At 42.7% G+C, this 24,724-nt stretch overlaps 1 protein-coding gene across 1 annotated transcript in view; it reads left to right on the forward strand.

The window, feature by feature from the left end:
- The first annotated feature begins 11,474 nt into the window (after positions 1 to 11,474).
- LOC127122395 (uncharacterized) overlaps positions 11,475 to 24,724 on the forward strand; it is a 153,590-nt gene continuing 140,340 nt past the window's right edge. Inside the window, exon 1 of the mRNA XM_051052734.1 lies at positions 11,475 to 11,660. Coding sequence (XP_050908691.1) covers positions 11,475 to 11,660 — 186 coding nt within the window. The remainder of the gene's footprint in view (positions 11,661 to 24,724) is intronic.

Here is a 24,724-nt window from a genome sequence, read left to right on the forward strand (position 1 = left end):
ACGCCGGAGCCACGTATCAACGAGCTATGACTACCTTGTTTCATGATATGATGCACAAGGAGATTGAGGTGTATGTTGATGATATGATTGCAAAGTCGAGAACGGAGGTTGAACATGTAGAGCACTTGTTGAAGCTATTTCAGCGTTTGAGGAAGTATAAGCTTCATCTGAATCCTAACAAGTGTACATTTGGAGTCCGTTCTGGCAAGTTATTGGGCTTTATTGTCAGTGAGAGAGGTATTGAGGTTGATCCTGCCAAGGTCAAAGCAATACATGAGATGCCTGCGCCCAAAACTGAGAAGCAAGTCTGAGGTTTTCTTGGCCGCTTGAATTATATTTCCAGATTTATATCCCACATGACTGCCACATGTACGCCGATATTCAAGCTCCTCCGGAAAGATCAGTCTCATGATTGGACCGAGGATTGCCAGAAGGCCTTCGACAGTATTAAAGAGTATTTGTCTGAGCCTCCGATTCTGTCTCCACCTGTGGAAGGGAGACCATTGTATCTGACAGTTCTTGAATACTCAATGGGTTGTGTCCTTGGTCAGCAAGACGAATCAGGGAAGAAAGAGTATGTTATCTACTACCTGAGCAAGAAGTTCACCGAGTGTGAGTCTCGATGCTCGAGAAAACATGTTGTGCTTTGGCTTGGGCTGCTAAGCGCTTACGCCAGTATATGTTGAACCATACGACTTGGTTGATATCCAAAATGGATCCAATCAAGTATATCTTTGAGAAGCCTGCTTTAACTGGGAGGATTGCCCGTTCGCAGATGTTGTTATCTAAGTATGATATTGAGTATCGAGCTCAGAAGGCGGTAAAAGGTAGTATCTTGGCTGATCACTTGGCACATCAACCGATTGAGGATTATCAGTCTGTTCAGTATGACTTCCCAGATGAGGAGATTCTGTATTTGAAAATGAAATATTGTGATGAGCCTACGCTCGATGAAGGGCCAGAACCTGGTTCCCGATGGAGCATGGTGTTTGATGGCGATGTGAATCAATATGGAAATGGTATTGGGGCAGTGATTATTACTCCTCATGGCACACATATTCCTTTTACAGCAAGGCTAACTTTCAAATGCACGAATAATATGGCGGAGTATGAGGCCTGTATTATGGGTTTGGAAGAGTGTATTGATCTTAGGATCAAGCATCTTGATGTTTACGGTGATTCGGCCCTTGTTGTTAATCAGATTAAGGGTGAATGGGAGATGAATCAGCCTGGCCTCATCCCATATAGTGATTATGCGAGGAGGATTTCAACTTTATTTAATGAAGTTGACTTCCATCATATTCCTCGAGATGAGAATCGGATGGCAGACGCTCTTGCTACACTTGCTTCTATGATTGTGGTGAAATTCTGGAATGAAGTTTCCAATATCACTGTGATGCGCTTGGAAAGACCAACCCATGTTGTAACACCTCAAAATTTGCCCTCCTCTTCTTGGGACTAGTTTAGCATATTGCATTTCATTTTAGGACATTAGACATTGCATTTTGCACATCATATGAAAATAAGAAAGTCATCCTCCCAAGTCTTTTCAGAAGGTGGAGAGGTTGCCTGATTCAAGCCTGAGGGTTTCTATGAATTGATGACCAACCATCTGAGGGCATGGGCTTCAATTAGGGTTTTCTTGGTTCTTCAAGGAGGTTGAGCATTATCTTGGTTGCAAGGGTATATTATCATTATCATGGTTTTATCATCATCCAGGGTTTCATGATTCATGCTCAGGTTCCTTTGGATTAGGGTTTTGACCTCTGGTCAACCCTGATCATTGACATTCTTCCAGCCAGGGTTTCTCAAGAAGATGAAGCATTTTATTGGGATGAGGATTGTATGATCATTATAAAGATATTATATGAGCTAGGGGTTCATTTCTGAGCAAATTCCTCAAGTGGTAGAGCCTCAAGCTGATCAGAGCATTTCAAGGTCATCTAAGGACCAGAAAGTCAACTGTAAAGTCAACTGAGGGATATGAGGAGGGGAAATGAGTTTTAACACCTCAATCATGTTCAAAATAGGTTCATTTGTCATTTCAAACCTCTATTTTGAAGATTTTGAAGTCAGGGCAAAAGTTTCCAAAAATGGAAAGTGACCTGTAATTTCAAGTTTCCAACAATGGCAAGTTTTTGGTCCACATTCAACTTGACTTATCAATATCAAAGAAGCTTCAAATGGATTTTTGGTGAACATGAAAGTTGAATATATTTCTCTCCCCTTTTTAAAAAGTCCTATATCATGATCATCTGATGATTGGTTGAGAAGTTATGGCCAAATGATCACAAAGTGTACATGGAAGTTCAACATGGCATAACTTTTGATTCAAAACTCCAAATTGGACCACTCTTTTTGCAAAATGCTCCTTGTGACCAACACTTTCCAAATCAACCATTGCATTGCGGGAAAGAAGCTCATATGATCATGTGTTCATACATGTGCTTTTTGGAGGGAAAATCCATAATTTGAATTTGGTTGATTATAAAAGCAATTTAACCATTCCATGTTGATTTTTGGATGTTTTTAAGTGAGATTTAAGCCATTGCATGCACTGTTCACGTGCACATGTCCATGCATAACCTCATTTGCATGTTTTTTCACTTTGCTTCACATCTCCTTAATTTTAATTAACCAAGCCTAATTTGGATTAGCATTGTCATTAGCACATCATATATAAGCCTAATCATAACAGAATTTGCCATAACAACAATTCTAGATCTAGAATTCACATTTTCCCTCCAAAATTCTCTCTCCTTGAATTTCAAAATTCTTCACACAAACCTTGATTTTCCTTGCATATTCATGATTTTTGTGTAAACCTGAGCAAGAAGCAACCATTGGATTGAAGAATTTGATCAAGAATCAAGCCATTCAAGCACATGAACATGTCAATGGAAGTTTGAATTTGAGCAAGATCTAAGAGGATTCAATCATTCACTTTGGATTAAAGCTTCAAGGCAAGGTTATTGAAGCTGAACTGGATCATTTGGAAGCTTGAAAGACATGATTTCATCACTGCCATTCCAAATAGGTGAAATTTTCGTCCTCACCTTTTGATGTTTCATGTGCATGATTGTATAGATCCTGTTATGGTGATCATGCTGATGTGTTTAGATTTAGAAATGAGCAAGAAATGAGCATGTATGAGTGAATTAAAGTTTTGGTTACAATTATGTTTGCCTTCGATCTAGGAAATATAGGATGATTTTGATAGCATATTCGTGATCCTCGTTGCAAGGCGGTTCTAACCATGTATGGAACGTCCATTTCTGGGAAATTTGTTCTTGAGCTCCACCGCAGACAGCCGGAGAAGACGGTTGCTCCGCCGTCTGCAACTGGTTGTGTGGCTTAGGGTTTATGTCTACCTGGCTCCACGTGTATGCCTGTGTGTAGGAACCATTGGCCATTATACTTTTGACTGGCCTGCGTGTGCATGGACCACGCTGATTTGGACGCCAGCGCATTAGTGAAATGGTGCGTTTCACAAGCGCGCCTTGAACCTTCAACACCTGAGCTCGATACCTAGCGCGAGCATTTTTAATTTCCATTTGATTTCTCCTTTTGATTGAAACGGTGCGTTTCATGTTGAGCGCGCCTTGGACCTTGCTCACTTGTGTTCGATCCTGGCGTGCGTATGCTTTGGATTTAATTGTTGAATATTTGCTTGATCCGTCCATACCTGAGTTCGAGTCTGGCATATGCATTTTCTATTTCATTCAAATTTCATTTTTCACATGATTTTCATTTTTTATTTCATTTTGTTCATTCAACTTCAAAAAATCATTAAAAATAGTAAACATGTCCAAATTGATCCAAGTTTTTTTCACATGCTTGTGTTAATGTCTATTATTTTTTGATGTTATTTTCATGATTTTTGTGTTTCTGGATTTTTAATTGTGATTTTGTGACTAAACATGATGCCATGTTGATATGTTGCATTCATTTGATTGTAAAATGCTCATGGTTTATCTAATTGACTTGAAATTTGGCATGCTTGATCTTAACATGTGATGTGATTTTTTGGCTTTGGTGTGGAATTTTTATCATGTTCTATCACTGTTTTGGACACATGAACATGTAGTGTGATAGTTTGTGTCACATATTTGATGTTGCATTTGTGCATTTTCATTCCTATGCCATTTGAGCTCTTCTGGACCTAATATTTGGCATGATATATCTTCATAACATGTTGAATTCACATAAAAAATTTCATGATCATTGGATGCTTTTTTGTTCTAATTTGGATTTTCTTATTTGGATGTCCAACTTTGTGCATATTGATTGCCTTTGCATAACATTATTTGTTTGATGCATTTGCCTTATGAGTTAGTGTTGGTCCTTTTGAGGACTTTTTATTGATTGATTGAATGTGCTTCATGTGAGATATTGACTTCTGTTTTGGTCATTTGACTTGCCTTTGACCCTAGTCTTTGTACTAGTGGTTTGTACTCACCAATTGAGCTTTGTGTTTCAGGTTTGAGCATTTGGCACTAATGGTTGGTTGGGTTTCACTATTTGAGATGCAAGTTGCTTTGATTACTAACTCTTGTTGTCTTGTAGGTCAATTCATGTGATGAATTCACTTGAGTGCTTGCACTTGTGACTTGTATTGTGTAGATATTGAATAGTTCCACTGTTGACTGTTGGTTTTTCTGTCTGAGATACTAACTGGTTAGCTTTTGTACAGGTACATTAGTCGCTTGCTAGCTAGCTTGAGCTTTGCTTTGGAGTGTGGTTGATACACCACTGAGGTAGTTTAGCCTTCTCACTCCATGTAGTCTGGAAGCCCTGTCACTTTTTTGGCAGGCATTTGGCTGAAGTCCTCCTTAAGAGGCAATGTTTGTGTTTGTTTACATTTGTGCTAAAGACCTCCAAGTGAGGCATGTTACTTGTTAAGTCCTCCTAAGTGAAGAGGCAATTGACAGATAGAAGGGACTAGTAGCCAGTCCCCTGTTATTCAGTGAGTAATTCTTTATGCTCGCACTACGTGTTGATGCTCTTGAACATAACCCAAGATCTCTGTATAGAGTCAGTCAAGTGGAATAGGGTCCCTCTTTCTGGATCCCCATGCTTTCTTTGATTTGAGCTCACCCAGGCCAGGGTTAAGAGCATGAGGTGTCATCCTCATTACCACATTTCATCAGCTTCACCCTAACTCTCAATGTTAGTGGTTAAGAGCTTCAGCATACCCCTACAGTTTTGGCTTGTTTGTCGAGGTTGATATGACCCCTCTTGACTAAAGCCCAACCATTTGTCTGAGCCTCTTGTTTGTATATAGCGTGTGATGCTTGATCATTTGTGATTGGTGGTTATTTGTTGTTTGAACTGACTTGCTTCCTATGTGAGTTAGGTTCTGATTAGAGATCTCAACTTAGGGATTTGTTTGCCTGACCACTATTAGGCTCGAGTCAGGCTCCCTATTTAGTTTGTTATTCCCTGGTCTTTGGTTAGGAGAGAGTTTCTCCCCTGTTAAGGGGAACTACGTCGCCCTGATTCTCATACCAGATGAGATACGTAGGCAGGAGATCGAGCGAGATCTCTCCGGGCACCCTTTTGCTTTTTGTGTGTGTTCAACCCTTTTGTTTCTTTTGACGTCTCAGCGTCTCTTTGTGTTTTTGTGACAGCTTTTAGGCTCGAGTTCCAGACTCCCTATTAGCTTGTTAATCTGATAACCTTTTGCTTTGGTGTTCGCTGGTTAGCGTGTGCTATTGTTTGGAGTCGGATGTAAGTCCATGTATTGGCATTCTGTTTCCTTGTTTTTGGTGTTTGTTTGGAGTCGGATATAAGTCCATGTATTGGCATTTTGTTTCCTTTTGGTGTGTGTTGTTTGTTTGGAGTCAGATATAAGTCCATGTATTGGCATTCTGTTTCCTTGTTTGTTTGGAGTCGGATATAAGTCCATGGATTGACATTCTGTTTCCTGTTGAGTGTTTCTTTTGACGTCTCAGCGTCTCTTTTCAGTGTTTTGTTTAGGCGTGCGTTAGCCGAACTACGAGTGTTTTGATTCTTCTCTGGATAGAGAAGATACGTAGGCATAGGATGCGATGTCCTAGCGAGCATACTTCCCATTTTCCCGAACTACGTTGACTCTGATGTTTGTTTCTGACAAACTACGTAGGCCCAGGATGCGACATCCTGCCGAGTCCCCTTCCTCCATCTTCTTTCACCTGTTTATTCCAGTGCGTGCATTTTCTTTGAGCAGTTTATTAGCAACCTTTTCCTATTCTTTTGAGCGTGGATCCCGTCGAGTACGACAGACGTGAGGGGTGCTAATACCTTCCCCTTGCGTAACCGACTCCTGTACCTTGCAATCTCTGGTCGTAAGACCATTCCTTTCCCTTTCTTAGGCTAGTCCTGCGCTCCCTTTCCGTCATAGGATGAATAGCGCCGGTGGCGGCTCTGTAAACCTGTTTTTTTTTTCCGCCGGTTGTTTTTCGCGTTGCGATAGTTGGCGACTCTGCTGGGGACTTAAGTTGACCTCTTGCTGGTCCATCTTCCCTAAGCGAGTCAATCCTAGCGCTCTTTAGGGTAGTTTTGGTTGCTTTTATTGCTTTATTTATTGCATTTATGATTATTACACTGTGTATATATTTGCATATATGTTTGCATGCATCATATTATTACTGTGCTGGATTCTGGACAGGTTCGGTTCCTATGATTTGGGGTGGGTGTTCTGAGTGGGGCTAAAACCCAGGCCCGAGTATACACCTAGGATTAGCATGGTCTCACGTCTCCTCACATGTTGGATCAGTATGTTGTTGCGACGTGACATACCACAGCCGGACGAGGTTCATCTGAGAAAGCTCTTCCGGGTGGGGTATCCACTTTGGTTGGGTTACCTCTTTTGAGTTGTTGACTTCGGTGACCGTTCTTTCCCGGATCTTTGGTTTAGATGATCTTATGAGAGCTGCAGCGGCACACCCGAAAGGGCAAACCCGTTGAGTATCTTGTCCGATTGTCGAGACCATTATCCGCCTTAGGATGACCTTATAGAATTCACCTGTGAGGGGAGGGTTGATTCTTACAGATACAGGTTCTGTTTGTGACTTTCTGATGGTGACTTTGGTTCAGTCGGATTTATGGATATTTATTTCTGAGACGCCGGAATTCTGTCTGTGGTATTTATCAGCGGGTTCCGTTTATTTCGGATCCCTGTGCTGAATTTGGGGTTGCTTGTCCAGATGGTCAGTGATTTACCTGTGGTGAGGGTGGTGTATCCTTAGGTTCCATTTATTTCGGAACCCCGAGTTGGATTTATGGTTACTCAGGCCCTCAGATGGTTGTGATCAGTTCAGAGACCGGAACTCAGTGCAGTGGATGTTCAGATGACTTGGAGGATGGCACAGTGCATTGCATTCATGCATCAACATCATTCCCATTTTGCATTTATCCGCATCTAACTCATGTTTATCCATATGCAGGTGACATTCTTGATTGAGATCCTGGTTGAGAGACTTCTTTGTTCCGGATATGAGGGCCGGTTTGAAAGATGATGTTGTCTATAGTTTCTTTGATCCAGAGATTGATGTGCTGAAAGATATGATAGCATTGATTACGCCTGACCGTGTGGGGATGTTCCGTGAGACTTATGGTGGTATTCTGAAGATGGTTTTCAGGCTCACAGATTGGGATAGAAGCGCCCTACATACTTTTCTCTAGTTTTATGATCCTGGTTTGAGATGCTTTGTCTTCCCGGATTACTTGCTGGGACCCTTGATGGAGGACTATGCCGGTATCCTGGGTATTCAGATCAGAAACCATATTCCTTTCTACGTCACTAACGAAGAACCTGATGTTGGTGAGATATCTCGTGCTCTTTATTTGAGCCCCGAAGTGACTAAAGAAGGTCTGAAGGAGAAAGGAACATTGCCCGGTTTTCATCTGAGTTTCTTGGAGGCTAAAGCTAAGGAGCATGTTGTTTTGGGTGATTGGAAAGTTGTTTGTGCTCTGCTTGCTGTGAGCATTTATGGAATCATCCTGTTCCCTAATCAGAAGAACTTTGTAGACATTAATGCCATCCGGGTGTTGGTGCAGAGGAATCCTATTCCTACTTTGGTTGGGGATGTTTATTACTCTGTCCATAATCGGAACGAGAAGCGGCATGGGGGATTGATTAGATGTTGTGCTCAACTGCTATACAAATGGTTCATGGGATATTTGCCTTCTAGAGGTGCTTTTGTCTTTCTGGATCATACTGCCAAATGGTCAGTCAAGTTGATGGGTTTGCGAGCAAAGGACATAGCTTGGACTCACAATGGTATGGCTGGACAAGATTTCATTTGCAGTTGCGGGAGTTTTCCCAATGTGCCTCTTATAGGAGTTCAAGGTTGTATTAATTACAACCCGGTGCTTCTTAAGAGACAAATGGGGTTTGCTATGGAGGTTCCTCCTCTCAAGTGTGAGATTCAGGAGTCTTTCTACTTCCCGGCTGAGGGCAATCAGACATTGTTGAGGCAAGTGTCTGGAGCAGGGCGCCACATTCAGAGGAAGGGCAAGGTTCTTTTTGGTAGAGTTAATAGCAGTTCTTTTCCTCCGTTCGATGATTGGCTCAGAAAGAGGGTTGAGCTCACGCATCTACCATTTCCTGGGGGTGATCCTTGGTATCCGTTGATTGAGGGGCCACGTTCTTCTGTCAGTATGGAAGAGTTCATTGAGATAAAAGGGAGAGAGATCAGCTGCGAGCAGAGAAGACTGAGTTGGAGATGAGTGTTGCTAGGATTCAAATGGCTAATCAGGAAGTCAAGGGGAAAGCAGAAGACCAGGCTAAGAGACATGCTCTAGAGGTGAAGCGCTTTGAGATAGACACCGCTTATTATTGCAAGATCAGCCAAGCTTTAGAATCATCTACAAAGGAGCACAACATTACCAAGGAGAAGTTGGCTAGAGCTTTGAAGGTCATTGAAGATGAGAAGAGAAGACAAATCCTTGTGAAGACTCAGAGAGAAGTTAGAGCCAAAGCCCTTACTGTCGAGTGGGAAGCAAAGCTGAAGGTTAAGGGAGAAGAGCAAGTGAAGATTGTGGCTGAGAGAGATCATTATCTAGCTGAGAGGGACCATTATTTCCGACAGATGAAGATTCATCAGAAAGAGGTGGGAAGACTTCAGCAGGAGAACACTGAGCTCTGGTTCGCTGTGAAGTTTACTAAGATGGTTGATGATGCAGAGCCTTTTGTGGTACCTTCTTCAGTTTAGATTTTTATCGCAGTTATCATCATGTGTTGGATTACCGTCAGGCATGTTGACGGAATTCACTTGCTTGTATTTTCTTTCTGATTCTGGAGGATTGTAAACTTGAGTTGTATCAAGCTTGATGTATGACTCTTGCACGTGTTGTGCACTTTTGATATACAGTGGTTATTATCATTCAATGATTGATCTTCAAGCTTTATTTGCTTTTCTGCGTGCACTCACATAACACACACATGGTCGGGTGATATCTTTGCTAAATCATAACTCTCTGATCCGTATGATGAAACCAAGTGATTGATGTCAGAATGTTGCTGTCAAATTATTATCTGTCTCGATGAAACCAGGATCGAAAGACAGAGTGTTCCTCATATGGAAAGACATTGCATTCATGCACGAATCATAATAACTTGTCTTCTATTTTGCAGGTGTCGGTTTCTAACGTGTTTGAATGTTTCAGGAATCATTGCTCGCGCACGTAGAATCATTCCTTTGCACGTAGCTCGTCCGCACAGATACGCTACCAGGCGCAACAAATCCAAACTGATGGATCCACCCAACGCAGATATTCTCGAGTTGAAAGAGAAGATGGGAGAGCTGATCAACGTTATGCAAGGGTTCGCCTTGGGGCAGAAGGCACTTGTTGAGAAAGTGGAAAAGCTCGAGCGGGCTTCGACTGCCAACAGTGGTAATAATCTAGAGGGTGTTTCTAACAATGGTCTCGGTGGTTCTAGGGATGGTGGTGATCCCAGAAGGAAGATGACTACTGCTGGTGTGGTGATCAACAACGGTGGAGGTTTTGGTTTTGCTGCAGGCGGAGGGCTAGGTCCTGCAGGCAATCTGAAGGATAATCAATTTCCTCCTTTCTTTGGGGCCATGGAGGATAAAGAAGAAGATCAGTTCTCTGTGCTGAATGAGCAGTTTGGTCAGTACGATGTACAACCGCCAAACAAAGAAATTCAGGTGCTGGCAGAGAAGATCGGGGCTCTGGAAAGCCATGCTACTCCTGGGGCTATCAACATGACAAACATGGGGCTGGTTGAGGGGATTGTGATCCCGCAAAAGTTTAAACTGCCCACGTTTGATAAGTATAATGGGAGTTCTTTCCTGGAAACTCATCTCCAGGCCTTTGTCCAGAAAATTTCTGCCTATACTATGGATCAGAAGCTATGGATGTACTTCTTCCAGGACAGCTTGTCTGGCGGGTCTCTAGAATGGTATACCAAGCTGAGATCATCGGATATCAAGAGCTGGCAGGATTTAGGGGATGCTTTCTTTAAACAATACCAATTCAATGCTGACATGGCTCCTAGTCGTACCCAGCTGTAGGGTATGTCTCAGAAGCCAAATGAGGGGTTTAAAGAATACGCACAAAGGTGGAGGGAGTTGGCTTCCAGAGTTCAACCTCCGTTGGTGGATAGGGAAATGTCTGATTTGTTCATGGGTACCCTGCAGGGTACTTTTGCTGAGAGAATGGTGGGTTGTCCCGTCACTGGTTTTACAGACATTGTGGTGGCAGGTGAAAGAATTGAGAGCTGGCTGAAAATGGGGAAGATACAGGGAAGTGCTTCGTCTTCTGGGTCGAAGAAGCCCTTTGGTAATGGTCAGCGTAAGAAGGAGGGTGACACGAGTGCTGTGTATGCCCAGAGAGGACACGGTAGGGATCGTTACTACCAGCACACTGCTGCAGTAACAATTCCTGCTGATAATCAACCTGCACAACAACAACAACTGTCACAACAACGACAACCATTTCAACAGAGAACACAACGGGCCGTGTATCAGGTGAGAGGACGAATGACTGATGGTCAGTTTGATAGGCCGCCTGTGACATATTCATTTTTGTTGAAAAAGTTGAAAGATCTGGGGTTGGTTCAGTTGAGAACATTGGCTCCGTTGAGACCGGATCAGAGGCCTGCCAACTATGATGAGAACGCCAAGTGCGAGTTCCATTCTGGTTCCCTTGGACAGAATATGGAGAATTGTAAAGCTTTCAAGCATGTGGTTCAGGATCTAGTAGACTCCAAGGCCATTAATTTTGCACCATCTCCAAATGTTAATGTTAATCCCATGTCGGCGCATGGTCAGATGGGGGTGAATGCGATTTCGGAGGATGAGAGGATAATTGGGCTGATGAATGTAGATTAGTTGAGGACTCCATTGGCTGAGATCAAGAGACAATTGTTGAAGAATGGGGTTTTTCCGGGTTGTGATGATTGTTGTGCCGCTTGCACTGTCACTACCGATAGGTGTGTTTTATTGAGGGAGGTTGTTCAGAGGATGATGAATGAAGGAAGTCTCAGGTTTGAGAGAGTTGGTTTGGAGAGGGAGGATGTTTCCACCATAACCATCTATTTTGATCCTATCGACTTGTCAGCACTGGCAGATGCAGCTCCGGTTACCATCAAGGTACCGGGGCCTATTCCATATGAAAACGGTGATGTTGTGCCGTGGGATTATGGTGGAGAGGTATATTGTAATGGAGAGAAGCAGGAGGATCAGGCTGCAGGTGAAACCACCGTTTCAAAGGTGGATAATGCCGGACTCAGTGGTTTCACTCGCAGCGGAAGGTTGTTTGCACCCGACACATTGAGGAGTGGGGAGGCGGAAAAAGAAAAGAGAGATAAGGCCGAGGCTTTTGCCAGGGCAAGAGGGAAGCAGGTGGTGAGTGAGGGTACTTCTGTAGCGACACCGGTGCCTGTGGGGTCGGAAAAAGAACTGGATGATGAAGCCGAGGAGTTTCTGAGGATCATCAAGAAGTCTGAGTACAAACTTGTTGACCATCTGCAGCAGACTCCGTCTAAGATTTCGATCTTATCTTTGCTGTTAAGCTCTGAAGGGCATAGAGAGGCTTTGTTGAAAGTATTGAAGATAGCCTATGTCCCGCAGGAGATAACGATCAATCAGCTGGAGAGAGTGGTGTCTAATGTTAATGCCAACCATGGGCTAGGTTTCACTGATTTGGATCTTACGGTGGACGGGCGTAATCACAATAGGGCATTACACATTGCAATGGAGTGTAAAGGAGCAGTGCTCTCGCACGTTTTGGTGGATACCGGCTCATCACTCAATGTGTTGCCAAAGAAGGCCCTGGCAAAGCTGGATTGCGAAGGAGTAGTGTTGAGGCCTACTGACCTGGTTGTTAGAGCATTTGGTGGCTCTAAGAGGGCTGTGTTTGGGGAAGTGGAGCTCCCTGTGAAGATCGGGCCCGAGGTGTTTAAGTCTGTGTTTTATGTCATGGATATTCAGCCGGCATACAGTTGCTTGTTGGGTCGACCATGGATACACGCTTCTGGGGCAGTAACTTCGACTTTGCACCAGAAATTGAAGTATATCTGGGACGGGCAGGTCGTAACGGTTTGTGGGGAGGAGGACATCTTTGTCAGCCACTTGTCATCGTTCAAGTACGTTGAAATATGGGAAACACCGAGTCAGGCATTCGAAACCGTCAAGGTGGAGAATGCCATTTTTGCCAAGGGAGAGAAGAAGCCGTCTATTTCTTCGTACAAACAGGCCGCTGAGGTGGTGAAGAATGGAGAAGCCCCAGGTTGGGGAAGAATGATAGACATCTCCGCCAAGGAAGACAGGTTCGGGGTTGGTTATCAGCCGGGCCGAGGCTCGTCGGGACAGAGTAGAGGACGTCGTCAGCCATTCACGTTCACCAGTGCTGGAATGCTAGACCCAGATCACGTCTGTGCGGTGGGTGAAGAGATCAACAGTGACTACGAGCTTGACTCATGGATAAAACCGTGCGTACCAGGGATGGAGATCCAGAACTGGAAGGCCGAAAAGATCATCATTGTCACTCTACGTGAAGAGTAATATTTCTGTTTTTCAATTCTGTCTGCATGAAAACCATACGTTTTGCCCGAAACGTAATGGTTCATTGTAAGGGCCACCTCATGTTTTTCATTTTGCAATGATTGCATCATCAATAAAAGGATGTTTTTTCATTAAAAGCGGTGTTCCCTGTTTTTCATTTATTTTTGCAGTTTAATAAAAATGGCAATGTTTGTTTTCATTTTCCTTTTAATTTGCTTCGTTCCGGTTCTAAAAGAAATGCATGAATCAACATTCATGTAGATGCAATCATTCTCCGGATCTCATTGATAACAATCTTGTTACACCCTCATATGACTTCGACAATCCAATCTATCATGCCGAAGAAGAAGGCGAAGAAGATTGTGAACTGCCGGAGGAATTAGCCAGGATGTTGAAACAAGAGGAGAAGGTGATTCAATCGCACGAGGAGCGAGTCGAGATTGTCAATTTGGGTACCGAGGAGGTCAGAAAGGAAGTAAAGGTTAGGACCGCTTTGGAGGTGAACGTCAAGAGCAGAATGGTAGCCTTGTTGAAAGAGTATGTTGATATCTTCGCCTGGTCTTATCAGGATATGCCAGGGTTGGATACCGATATTGTTGTGCACAGGTTGCCATTGAGAGCAGATTGTCCTCCAGTGAAGTAGAAGTTGCGCAGAACTCGACCTGAGATGGCCATGAAAATTAAAGAAGAAGTGCAGAAGCAGTTGGATGCTGGTTTCCTCGCTGTCACTAATTATCCGCCTTGGGTTGCGAACATTGTACCAGTGCCGAAGAAGGATGGAAAGGTGAGGATGTGTGGACTACCGGGATCTGAATAGAGCTAGCCCGAAATATGACTTCCCATTACCTCACATCGATGTGTTGGTAGATAATACAGCTCAATTCTCGGTGTTTTCCTTCGTGGATGGCTTTTCTGGCTATAATCAGATTAAAATGTCGCCAGATGATATGGAGAAAACAACGTTCATCACACCATGGGGCACTTTCTGCTATAAGGTGATGCCATTCGGTCTCAAGAACGCCGGTGCCACGTATCAAAGAGCTATGGTGACTTTGTTTCATGATATGATTCATCATGAAATTGAATCCTATGTTGGTGACATGATAGCAAAGTCCCAAACAGAAGAGGGGCATCTGGTAGATCTGGCCAAATTGTTTGACCGATTGAGACAATTCAGACTGAGGTTGAATCCGAATAAGTGCACTTTCGGAGTGCGGTTCGGTAAGTTGTTGGGGTTTATTGTGAGTGAAAGAGGATTCGAGGTTGATCCTGCTAAAGTAAGAGCGATACGAGAAATGCCTGAGCCGAGAACAGAGAAGGAGGTTCGTGGTTTCTTAGGTAGATTGAACTACATTTCACGGTTCATATCTCATCTAACAGCCACATGTGAACCCATATTCAAGTTGTTGAGAAAAGATCAAACGGTCAGGTGGAATAATGATTGCCAAGCAGCATTTGAAAAGATAAAAGAATATTTGCAGGAGCCTCCGATTCTGATGCCTCCTGTGGAGGGACGACCGTTAATTCTGTACTTGACAATCCTCGAGGGGTCTATGGGGTGTGTACTGGGACAGCATGACGAGTTTGGTCGAAAAGAGCATGCAATTTACTACCTTAGCAAAAAGTTTACCGACTGTGAAACAAGATATTCACTGCTCGAGAAAACTTGCTGCTCTTTGGTATGGGCTGCTCGCCGACTGAGACAGTATATGTTGGTTCATACCACTTTGTTGATTTCCAAGATGGATCCGATCAAGTATATATTTGAGAAGCCAGCATTGACCGGACGGGTTGCGAGATGGAAAATGATTTTGACTGAATATGATATCCAGTATACCTCTCAGAAGGCAATCAAGGGGAGTGTATTGTCTGATTACCTCGCCCAGCAACCCATTGAGGATTATCAACCGATGAAGTTTGAATTCCCTGATGAGGACATCATGTTTCTCAAATCGAAAGATTTTGAGGAACCGATCCCGGAGGAGGGGCCTGACCTTGAATCCGAATGGATTCTGATGTTTGATGGGATCGTTAACGTGAATGGTAGTGGAGTTGGTGATGTTTTGGTTACGCCGAAAGGATCCCATATTCCTTTTGCTGCCCGGCTAACGTTTGAATGCACCAACAATGTGGCTGAATACGAAGCTTGTATCTTGGGTATTGAAGAGGCGATTGATTTGCGGATCAAGAACCTTGTTATCTATGGAGATTCAGCTTTGGTTGTGAATCAGGTTAACGGGAAATGGTATACGCATCAACCTCATTTAATTCCATACCGGGATTATACGAGGAGGTTGTTGACATTTTTCACCAAGGTGGAATTACGCCATGTGCCGAGTGAAGAAAATCCTCTGGCAGATGCTTTGGCTACTCTGGTCGCTTTGATTAAGGTGCAGTGGTGGAATCAGTTCCCTAGTGTTGAGGTGGGACGTCTGGATAGACCGACTTATGTGTTTGTTGTCAACACAGCGCCTGATGATGAAAAGCCGTGGTATTATGACATCAAACACTATCTGGAAACCCAAGAGTATCCCGAGGGAGCGTCTAAGAAAGACCGAAAGACTCTGAGGAGGTTGGCCATGGTGTTCTATCTAAACAGAGATGGGGTTTTGTATAAGAGGAATTTCGATTGGGTTTTGCTCAGATGCGTCGATGACAAGGAAGCAAGCCAATTGATGAAAGAGGTCCACGAGGGGTCGTTTGGTACCCATGCCAGTGGGAATGCAATGGTGAAAAAGTTGTTAAGGGCTAGGTATTATTGGATGACAATGGAGGCTCAGTGTTTCAACTTCGTGCGGAAATGTCATAAATGCCAGATTTATGCTGATAAAATGCATGTGCCTCCAAATCCGTTGAGTTTAATGTCGTCTCCGTGGCCGTTTGCTATGTGGGGCATTGATATGATTGGGAAGATCGAGGCTACGGCTTGGAATGGGCACCGGTTCATATTAGTGGCTATCGATTACTTCACCAAGTGGGTGGAAGCGGCGTCTTATGCTAATGTGACAAAACAGGTTGTTGCTAGGTTCCTGAAGAGAGACATCATTTGCAGATATGGGGTTCCTGAAAGAATCATTACTGATAATGGTTCTAATCTCAACAACAAGATGATGGCAGAACTGTGCCGAGAGTTCAAAATAGAGCATCACAATTCTTCTCCTTATCGTCCGAAGATGAATGGGGCGGTCGAGGCAGCTAATAAGAATATTAAGAAGATTGTGCAGAAAATGGTCGTAACCTATAAGGATTGGCACGAGATGTTGTCGTTTGCATTGCATGGGTATCGAACCTCGGCACGTACGTCTACTGGTGCAACGCCTTTCTCGCTCGTGTATGGGATGGAAGCCGTGTTACCGGTTGAGGTTCAGATTCCATCGTTGAGAGTCCTGATGGACGTGAAATTGGAAGAGGCTGAATGGGTAAAGACTCGGTATGAAGAGTTGAGCCTGATTGAGGAAAAGAGGCTGGTGGCCATTTGTCATGGACAGTTGTACCAGCAGCGGATGAAACGTGCTTTTGATCGAAAGGTACGACCCCGTGTGTATCACGTAGGAGATATGGTGTTGAAAAGGATCCTTCCTCCTTAGAACGATCGTCGGGGCAAGTGGACACCCAATTATGAGGGTCCATTCGTGGTCAAGAAGGTTTTCTCTGGCGGAGCCTTGTTGTTGACGACCATGGATGGCGAGGATTTTCCATCCCCTGTGAATGCGGACGCAGTTAAAAAATACTTCGTATAAGAGACCCGCTGGACGAAAAGAATAAAATAGTCCAGGCAAAAATGGGCATCCCGGCGAACCAGAAAAAAATGAAAAAGGTTCGGGCAAAAATTAGGGATAAAAAGAAAAAACTGTACACCCGGCAAGTCGAAAACCCCACAAGGGCGGCTTGGGCAAAAAAGGGTATCCCGGTGGACTGAAAACCCGAAAGGGCGGTCCAGGCAAAAGAGGGAATGAAAAGAACAACTGCGTCTAGCATGATCGTTGGTGTTTTGGTTAAGACACCTTGGATAATCCCCGACAGAGATCAGTCGGAAGCGTCTTGTTCAGAAGGCAGAAAGTGCGGAGAGTCTTGAGGACATATGGGGTGTAACCGAGTTGGAACTCGATGAGATCACGGTTTCTCATTGCCATTAGGATAGATTTTCCTTTTGTGCGCAATTACCTCTTTTCAGGGATTGCTTCCTTTGTATTGCTCAGTTAAGAGCCACCCTTTTCAATCAATAAAATGCATATTCAATCAAATAATTTTGTTTTTGTTTTCATTACCGCTTTGATTGCAAAAACATCCATTTATTTTGATAAAGAATCTTTGCATTTTAAGACATAGGGGTCCCTTCCAATGCATGTTATAGGATTAGAAACTTGAAATCTTATTTGGAAGGTTGAGTGACCTAGGTGTTGAAATTTTGTTACGCCTGGGGCACGTTTTTATCTAACGATCTCTTTTGCAGGTGCTGTTAGATGTTTTCACTCACTTGCAGGTTGTGATGTGAAGCTTTTTGACGAAAGATTCCTTTGAGATCCGATCAGGGACGAGGAATGGAAGAATGGTGTGAAGACGGCGAAAGAATTGCGACGATCCTAGAGGGTTAATCAAGAAGACTCTTCAAAGTCTGAGGATTGGAGAGTTGGCCCTAATCTGAGGAGATCGATTGTCTCGGAGTAGAGAGAAGTCGGGAATACAAGGTGATGAATCAGAAGAGACCAGATGAGTTTGGGAGCTCTCGAAAGTGTAAAGCCGACACTGTGATCAGATGGTGAATACCAGCGTTCGATGAGTCGATAGGTGTTCCGTGTCCAACATTCCGTATCTCCCCAGCGGGTTCGAGATCAGTATTTCCTCGGCAGCCAGGCCTGAAGGTTGTTGTTTCCCCTAGCAGGGTTGAGATTGTTATATCCCCAATAGGTCGGAAGATTGTTGTTTCCCCAGCGAAGTCCCCGAGCGGATCGGGTTCAGTGGAGGTCATCCTTAGTGAGGGTTGCTTTCCCTAACAACAGTGCTTTTCCCCAGCAGGTTGGAGATTGGAGAAATTTCGGGTTCCTCAGCAGAGTTGCTCGTGCAGTCCCCTGAGGGGGATACTTTTTATGCATTCATCATTTAAGAGAAGCATGGCATATTACATAACTCATTGCGTAGCATTTCCATGGTTATGGAGCATTACGCTATAAAAAAGAAAAAAAACTCATGCATTAGCATTGCAAGCATAAGCTAGTCTCAAGCCGTGGTTACCGTTTGAGAATTGGTTTTGTTGATTGGTGAAGATGTTACTCTGAGGAGCGCGACATCGTGATTCTGAATCAACGGTATTCCCTAGTAGTGCGATATTGGAGGAAGAATTTCTGTCGAGCGGAGATGGAAGTTGGAAGATGTTACTCTGAGGAGTTCGGCATCGTGTTTTTGAATTAGCAATATTCCCCAGTAGTGCGATATTGGAGGAAGAGTTTCCGTCGGGCGGAGATGGAAATGAAGAATGGAGAAAAGGAAGTGCTGGGCATTTTCTGGAGATCGGGGTTCAAATGGAGAAAAGGAAGTGTTGGGCATTTTCTGGAGAACGGGGTTCAACTGGAGACTGGAATTGAAGATTGTATCCGGGATGAGGTCCTCAGGATTGTCTTCTGATCATGTGTCACCTTAGACTTTGGCTGAGGCCGACAAAAGTTGTTATGGGTGTCTTCTGAAGAAGAAATGCACATGTTACCTTCTTTTCGTGAAGGTGTACCCTCTGGTTTGTCGCCATCAGAGTGGTGTTTGGTGTTATTTCTGGCGTTGCCAACAGAATTAGCACGGGAGAATGGAGAGCGGGGTCCAAATGGAGAAAAGGAGACACAAGGTGTTTTCTGGAGAATGGGGTTCACAACGACGATCGCGAGTTATCGTCAAGCGACTGGGGTTTCAAATGGAGAACGGGGTTCATTGTTTGGCAGGAGCGACATGAAGTTATCGGGGTTCAAATGCGGTGATTGGGGATCACTCGCGCGGAAAAATTCTGGGGTTCAAGAAAAGAAAAAAGAAAAAAATCAAAGAAGTTTTGGGGTTCAAGAAAAAGCAAAAAATATAATAATAATAATCCCCAGCGGATGCGGCATTCAGGCCATGGTTATTCCTGTGTTACCATTTATTTTGGTATCCAAGTTAACATTCTTCTCGGTATTCAGGCCGACTCTCACCATACCAGACGGATTTTTTCAAGATCACCTCTTTGTCGATTCTGACAGGCATTGTTAATTATTTCCCAGCGGAGCGCAAATTGTTCGTCTGTTCTTGGTATTCAATCACTCTTCACCCTGATCATCTGAAAGCCGAGGCAGTTCATATCGACAGGTTCACAGTGGATTGAATAGGGGCAACTGTAAAACCTCAAAACTTGCCCTCCTCTTCTTGGGACTAGTTTAGCATATTGCATTTCATTTTAGTACATTAGGCATTGCATTTTGCACATCATATGAAAATAAGAAAGTCATCCTCCCAAGTCTTTTCAGAAGGTGGAGAGGTTGCCTGATTCAAGCCTGAGGGTTTCTATGAATTGATGACCAACCATCTGAGGGCATGGGCTTCAATTAGGGTTTTCTTGGTTCTTCAAGGAGGTTGAGCATTATCTTGGTTGCAAGGGTATATTATCATTATCATGGTTTTATCATCATCCAGGGTTTCATGATTCATGCTCAGGTTCCTTTGGATTAGGGTTTTGACCTCTGGTCAACCCTGATCATTGACTTTCTTCCAGCCAGGGTGTCTCAAGGAGATGAAGCATTTTATTGGGATGAGGATCATATGATCATTATAAAGAGCTTATATGAGCTAGGGGTTCATTTCTGAGCAAATTCCTCAAGTGGTAGAGGCTCAAGCTGATCAGAGCCTTTCAAGGTCATCTGAGGACCAGAAAGTCAACTATAAAGTCAACTGAGGGCTATGAGGTAGGGAAATGAGTTTCAAAACCTCAATCATGTTCAAAAGAGGTTCATTTGTCATTTCAAACCTCTATTTTGAAGATTTTGAAGTCAGGGCAAAAGATTCCAAAAATGGAAAGTGACCTGTAATTTCAAGTTTCCAACAATGGCAAGTTTTTGGTCCATATTCAACTTGACTTATCAATATCAAAGAAGCTTCAAATGGATTTTTGGTGAACATGAAAGTTGAAGATCTTTCTCTCCCCTTTTCAAAAAGTCCTATATCATGATCATCTGATGATTGGTTGAGAAGTTATGGCCAAATGATCACAAAGTGTACATGGAAGTTCAACATGGCATAACTTTTGATTCAAAACTCCAAATTGGACCACTCTTTTTGCAAAATTCTCCTTGTGACCAACACTTTCCAAATCAACCATTGCATTGCATGAAAGAAGCTCATATGATCATGTGTTCATACATGTGCTTTTTGGAGGGAAAATCTATAATTTGAATTTGGTTGATTATACAAGCAATTTAACCATTCCATGTTGATTTTTGGATGTTTTTAAGTGAGATTTAAGCCATTGCATGCACTGTTCACGTGCACATGTCCATGCATAACCTCATTTGCATGTTTTCGCACTTTGCTTCACATCTCCTTAATTTTAATTAACCAAGCCTAATTTGGATTAGCATTGTTATTAGCACATCATATATAAGCCTAATCATAACAGAATTTGCCATAACAACAATTCTAGATCTAGAATTCACATTTTCCCTCCAAAATTCTCTCTCCTTGAATTTCAAAATTCTTCACACAAACCTTGATTTTCCTTGCATATTCATGATTTTTGTGTAAACCTGAGCAAGAAGCAACCATTGGATTGAAGAATTTGATCAAGAATCAAGCCAGTCAAGCACATGAACATGTCAATGGAAGTTTGAATTTGAGCAAGATCTAAGAGGATTCAATCATTCACTTTGGATTAAAGCTTCAAGGAAAGGTTATTGAAGCTGATCTGGATCATTTGGAAGCTTGAAAGAGACGATTTCATCACTGCCATTCCAAGTAGGTGAAATTTTTGTCCTCACCTTTTGATGTTTCATGTACATGATTATATAGATCCTGTTATGGTGATCATGCTGATGTGTTTAGATTTAGAAATGAGCAAGAAATGAGCATGTATGAGTGAATTAAAGTTTTGGTTGCAATTGTAAGAACAAAAATAGTTCTACAACAGATTCCAGGATTTTGATGATAACAAAGGATGAAACCAAAAATGGCACTCTAACAAAAAGTTTCTAAGTGTGCAGGACTCTAAACAAGAATAAAGGAATCTGATCGCAACATCAGATACAAGATCAAATCAGATACAAATTACCAGAAGATCAGAAGCATCTGAAGAAGAAACGCGCTCTAGAAGTTCTGACTCTGAGCAATGGTACATCATAACTCCAGAAGCTCTCAACGTCATCTGAAGACAACACTGGAAATTTAAAAGATCAGGACCATTAGAAGATCTGAAGCTATAGCTCAAGATCTCAGATTAACAGAGTAACGCAGACTCTGATAATGGATTTCCTTATCCAGAAAGAGTAACGATAACTTCAACTTCAAATGGAAAGAAACTATATTTGGAAAGAAGTTATTCAGGGAGACAAACTTGTTCTGGCAAGAAACAACGAAGTTATGGCATTAAACTCTCATCAAGACTAAATATCTGCCATTACTACAAACGGTCGTTTTTCACCTCTATATAAAGAACGGCGAACCTCATTGAGAGACACACCTGAACGCACAGAATTACTCTACCCTCTCTCTAATCTTTCACGAGCTTTTGCTCATAACATGAAACTTCTTATTTGCTCTAATTGTTGTAATACTTGCTTTATCCTAGAAGCACTCTAGATTACAAATTCTGTTTTTACCTCAATTGTTTTAATTCCTCAAGTGACTCTGCGCAGTCTGTATACTTGAGAAGACTAAGAGATTCTTCTCTTAGAGGTTGGTTGTAATAATCTTTCAAGATTAATGGATTAAGTCCTTGTTGAAGGCGAAATCACCTTGGCCGGGTGGACTGGAGTAGCTTTGTGTTATAAGCGAACCAGTATAAAATCCTGTGTGATTTTATTTTGTAAAAACGCTTATTTTCCAAAACAATTCAAACCCCCCTTTCTTGTTTTTCTCACCTTCAATTGGTATCAGAGCTTCGGCTCTGTTATTGATTTTCCAATCAAACACTTAACCGTGTAGAGAGATCCAGAACGAGAAAAACTATGGCCCAAACAAACGAAAGAGACAGTTACAATGCTAAGCCTCATGTTTTTGATGCGAGAAATTCGATTACTGGAAAGATAGAATTGAAAGTTTCTTTCTAGGCTATGACGCTGATCTCTGGGACATTGTCACAGATGGATACACACCTCCTGTAACTAATGCTAGAGTTGAAGTTCCCAGAAGTAAGATGACAGATGATCAGAAGCGTGTATTCAAGAATCATCACAAAGCCAGAACGATACTTCTCAATGCCATATCCTATAATGAGTATGAAAAAATCACCAACAGGGAAACAGCTAAAGATATACTTGATTCTCTGAAGATGACTCATGAAGGAAACTCTCAGGTCAAAGAAACAAAGGCTCTGGCTCTAATCCAGAAGTATGAAGCCTTCAAAATGGAGGATGACGAAGCCATAGAGGTAATGTTCTCTAGATTCCAAACTCTTATTCCAGGTCTCAAAGTTCTAGACAAAGGATACACAACTGCAGACCACGTCAAAAAGATAGTCAGAAGCTTGCCAAAGAAGTGGAGACCCATGGTCACTGCTCTGAAGCTGTCAAAGGATCTGAACAACATCAGTCTTGAAGAGCTTGTCAGTTCCCTTAGAAGCCATGAGATAGAACTAGAGGAAGATGAGCCTCAGAAGAAGAACAAGTCTGTAGCATTAAAGTCCAGATCTGAAAGACGCAAATCTGACAGAAACAAAGCATTCTAGGCCGAAACAGAAGATGCGGATGACTCTGAACAGGAAGATTCTGATGATGAAGAAGAATTGTCCCTCCTGACCAGAAGAGTTAAACAACTCTGGAAAAAGAGGAACAACAACTTCAGAAGACCAAGACCCAGAGGGGATCGATCAGAATCAACCTCAAAAGGTAAAACTAACAAAGATGTTACTTGTTATGAATGTAAAGAAACAGGTCACTACAGGAATGAATGCCCCAAGCTAAAGAAAGACAGCTCCAGAAAAGAAAGCTTCAAGAAAAATCCCCTCAAAACCAAGAAGGGATTAATGGCTACCTGGGATGATAGTGAATCTGACTCATCAGAATCTGACGCTGATGAACAGGCCAATGTGGCGTTCATGGCTACCACATCCAGGAACAGTTCAGAATGAGAATCTGAATCAGACAGCTGTCCAGAAGAAAATCAAGGGACAGACCCTTGAGATCTCCTCGAGCAGTGTGCGAACTGTTGGGATTAGACATCATTAATGAGCCATAATCATTTCTCCCTCTAAACGTGCTAACTTGGTTTTTGTGCTAAACTCTGATTTGCGTGTCGTTTTGCATGCGTTTCTGTTGGGTATTTATACACTCCTCTCACACTTTGCACACACTTCACTCTCACTCACTTGCTCAAACCCAGTTCTCTCAGGCATTTCTGCAAATAGTTCATCTTCATCTCGTTCTTCATCAACAATGGATTCTCAACAACAATCTGTGTTCAACTATTCTCAGCAAATGAACTCCAGCAACGCAGCTCAAAACACAAGCAATTCTACTCCAACCGTTACAGGCGTAACTACAACACCAGTATACAAGGAGCCTCACATTCTTGACTGTGAGCCTCATATAAATCTTGCAACTCCTTTTGAAAAACTGGGCGTGCTGTGTGAATCCCTGGTGGATTTTAACAACATGAAGAGAAATGGCGTAGACCTCACTGAAGAACTTCATCAACAAGGTTGGGGAAACTACTTTCAACGCCTCTACGGTCCAGTTTACCCAAATCTTATTAAGGAATTCTGGAGGTTTGCTGATGCTGACGATCATTTCATCGTCTCCTATGTTTTGGGTGTAAAAATTGTGATTACTGAAAAGTCAATCGCTGCCTTGCTGAACATGGAAAAAGCTGGAGGAAGAAGAATTTACAACATAAATCCCAGGGCGAAATACATTGCTCATGAAATCAACCCCACAATCTTCAAACTCAACACAGAAGGCAACCCCTCAAAGAACAAGGAACTACATCAGAATCTCCGGGTGTGGCTCAAAATCATCCTGGGAACTATTCATCATCGCCCAACATCAAACTCATCAGATTACATCAATACATATCAGAAATGTATTATGTATTGTATTCATAAAGGTCTGAAGCTTTGCCTCCCAACACTCCTCTTCAAATACCTCAGAGATTTTGTACGGGAAACCAGGAATAACATGAAACCCAGAACTTACATTCCTCTGGGAAGACTCCTCTCAGATGTGCTGATAGAAAATGGTCTCGTGGACCATCTGGTAAAACACAGACTCATGGAAGACTTGGCAATAGAAACTGGAAGGCCTCTGAACTCTAGGAATCTAAAGAGCATGGGGATTCTGGAGAAGATCCATGTTAAACCTACTCTGGACACCTCATGGGAATCCTTAAAAGATCAGAGGAAAATTCCAAATGGTCTCTGTATGTTCTACAAGGAAGAACCCAAAGAAGCAATTCTCCACTATCTCCAACGTCTAAAGGATGAAGGAGTGGACATCTCAGATTTCAGATTGAGCGAACTGCCAGAATCAGCTCCAGACTTTGTGAGGTTTAAA

This window comes from Lathyrus oleraceus, chromosome 2 (assembly GCF_024323335.1).
Source record: "Lathyrus oleraceus cultivar Zhongwan6 chromosome 2, CAAS_Psat_ZW6_1.0, whole genome shotgun sequence".
Lineage (NCBI taxonomy): Eukaryota > Viridiplantae > Streptophyta > Magnoliopsida > Fabales > Fabaceae > Lathyrus > Lathyrus oleraceus.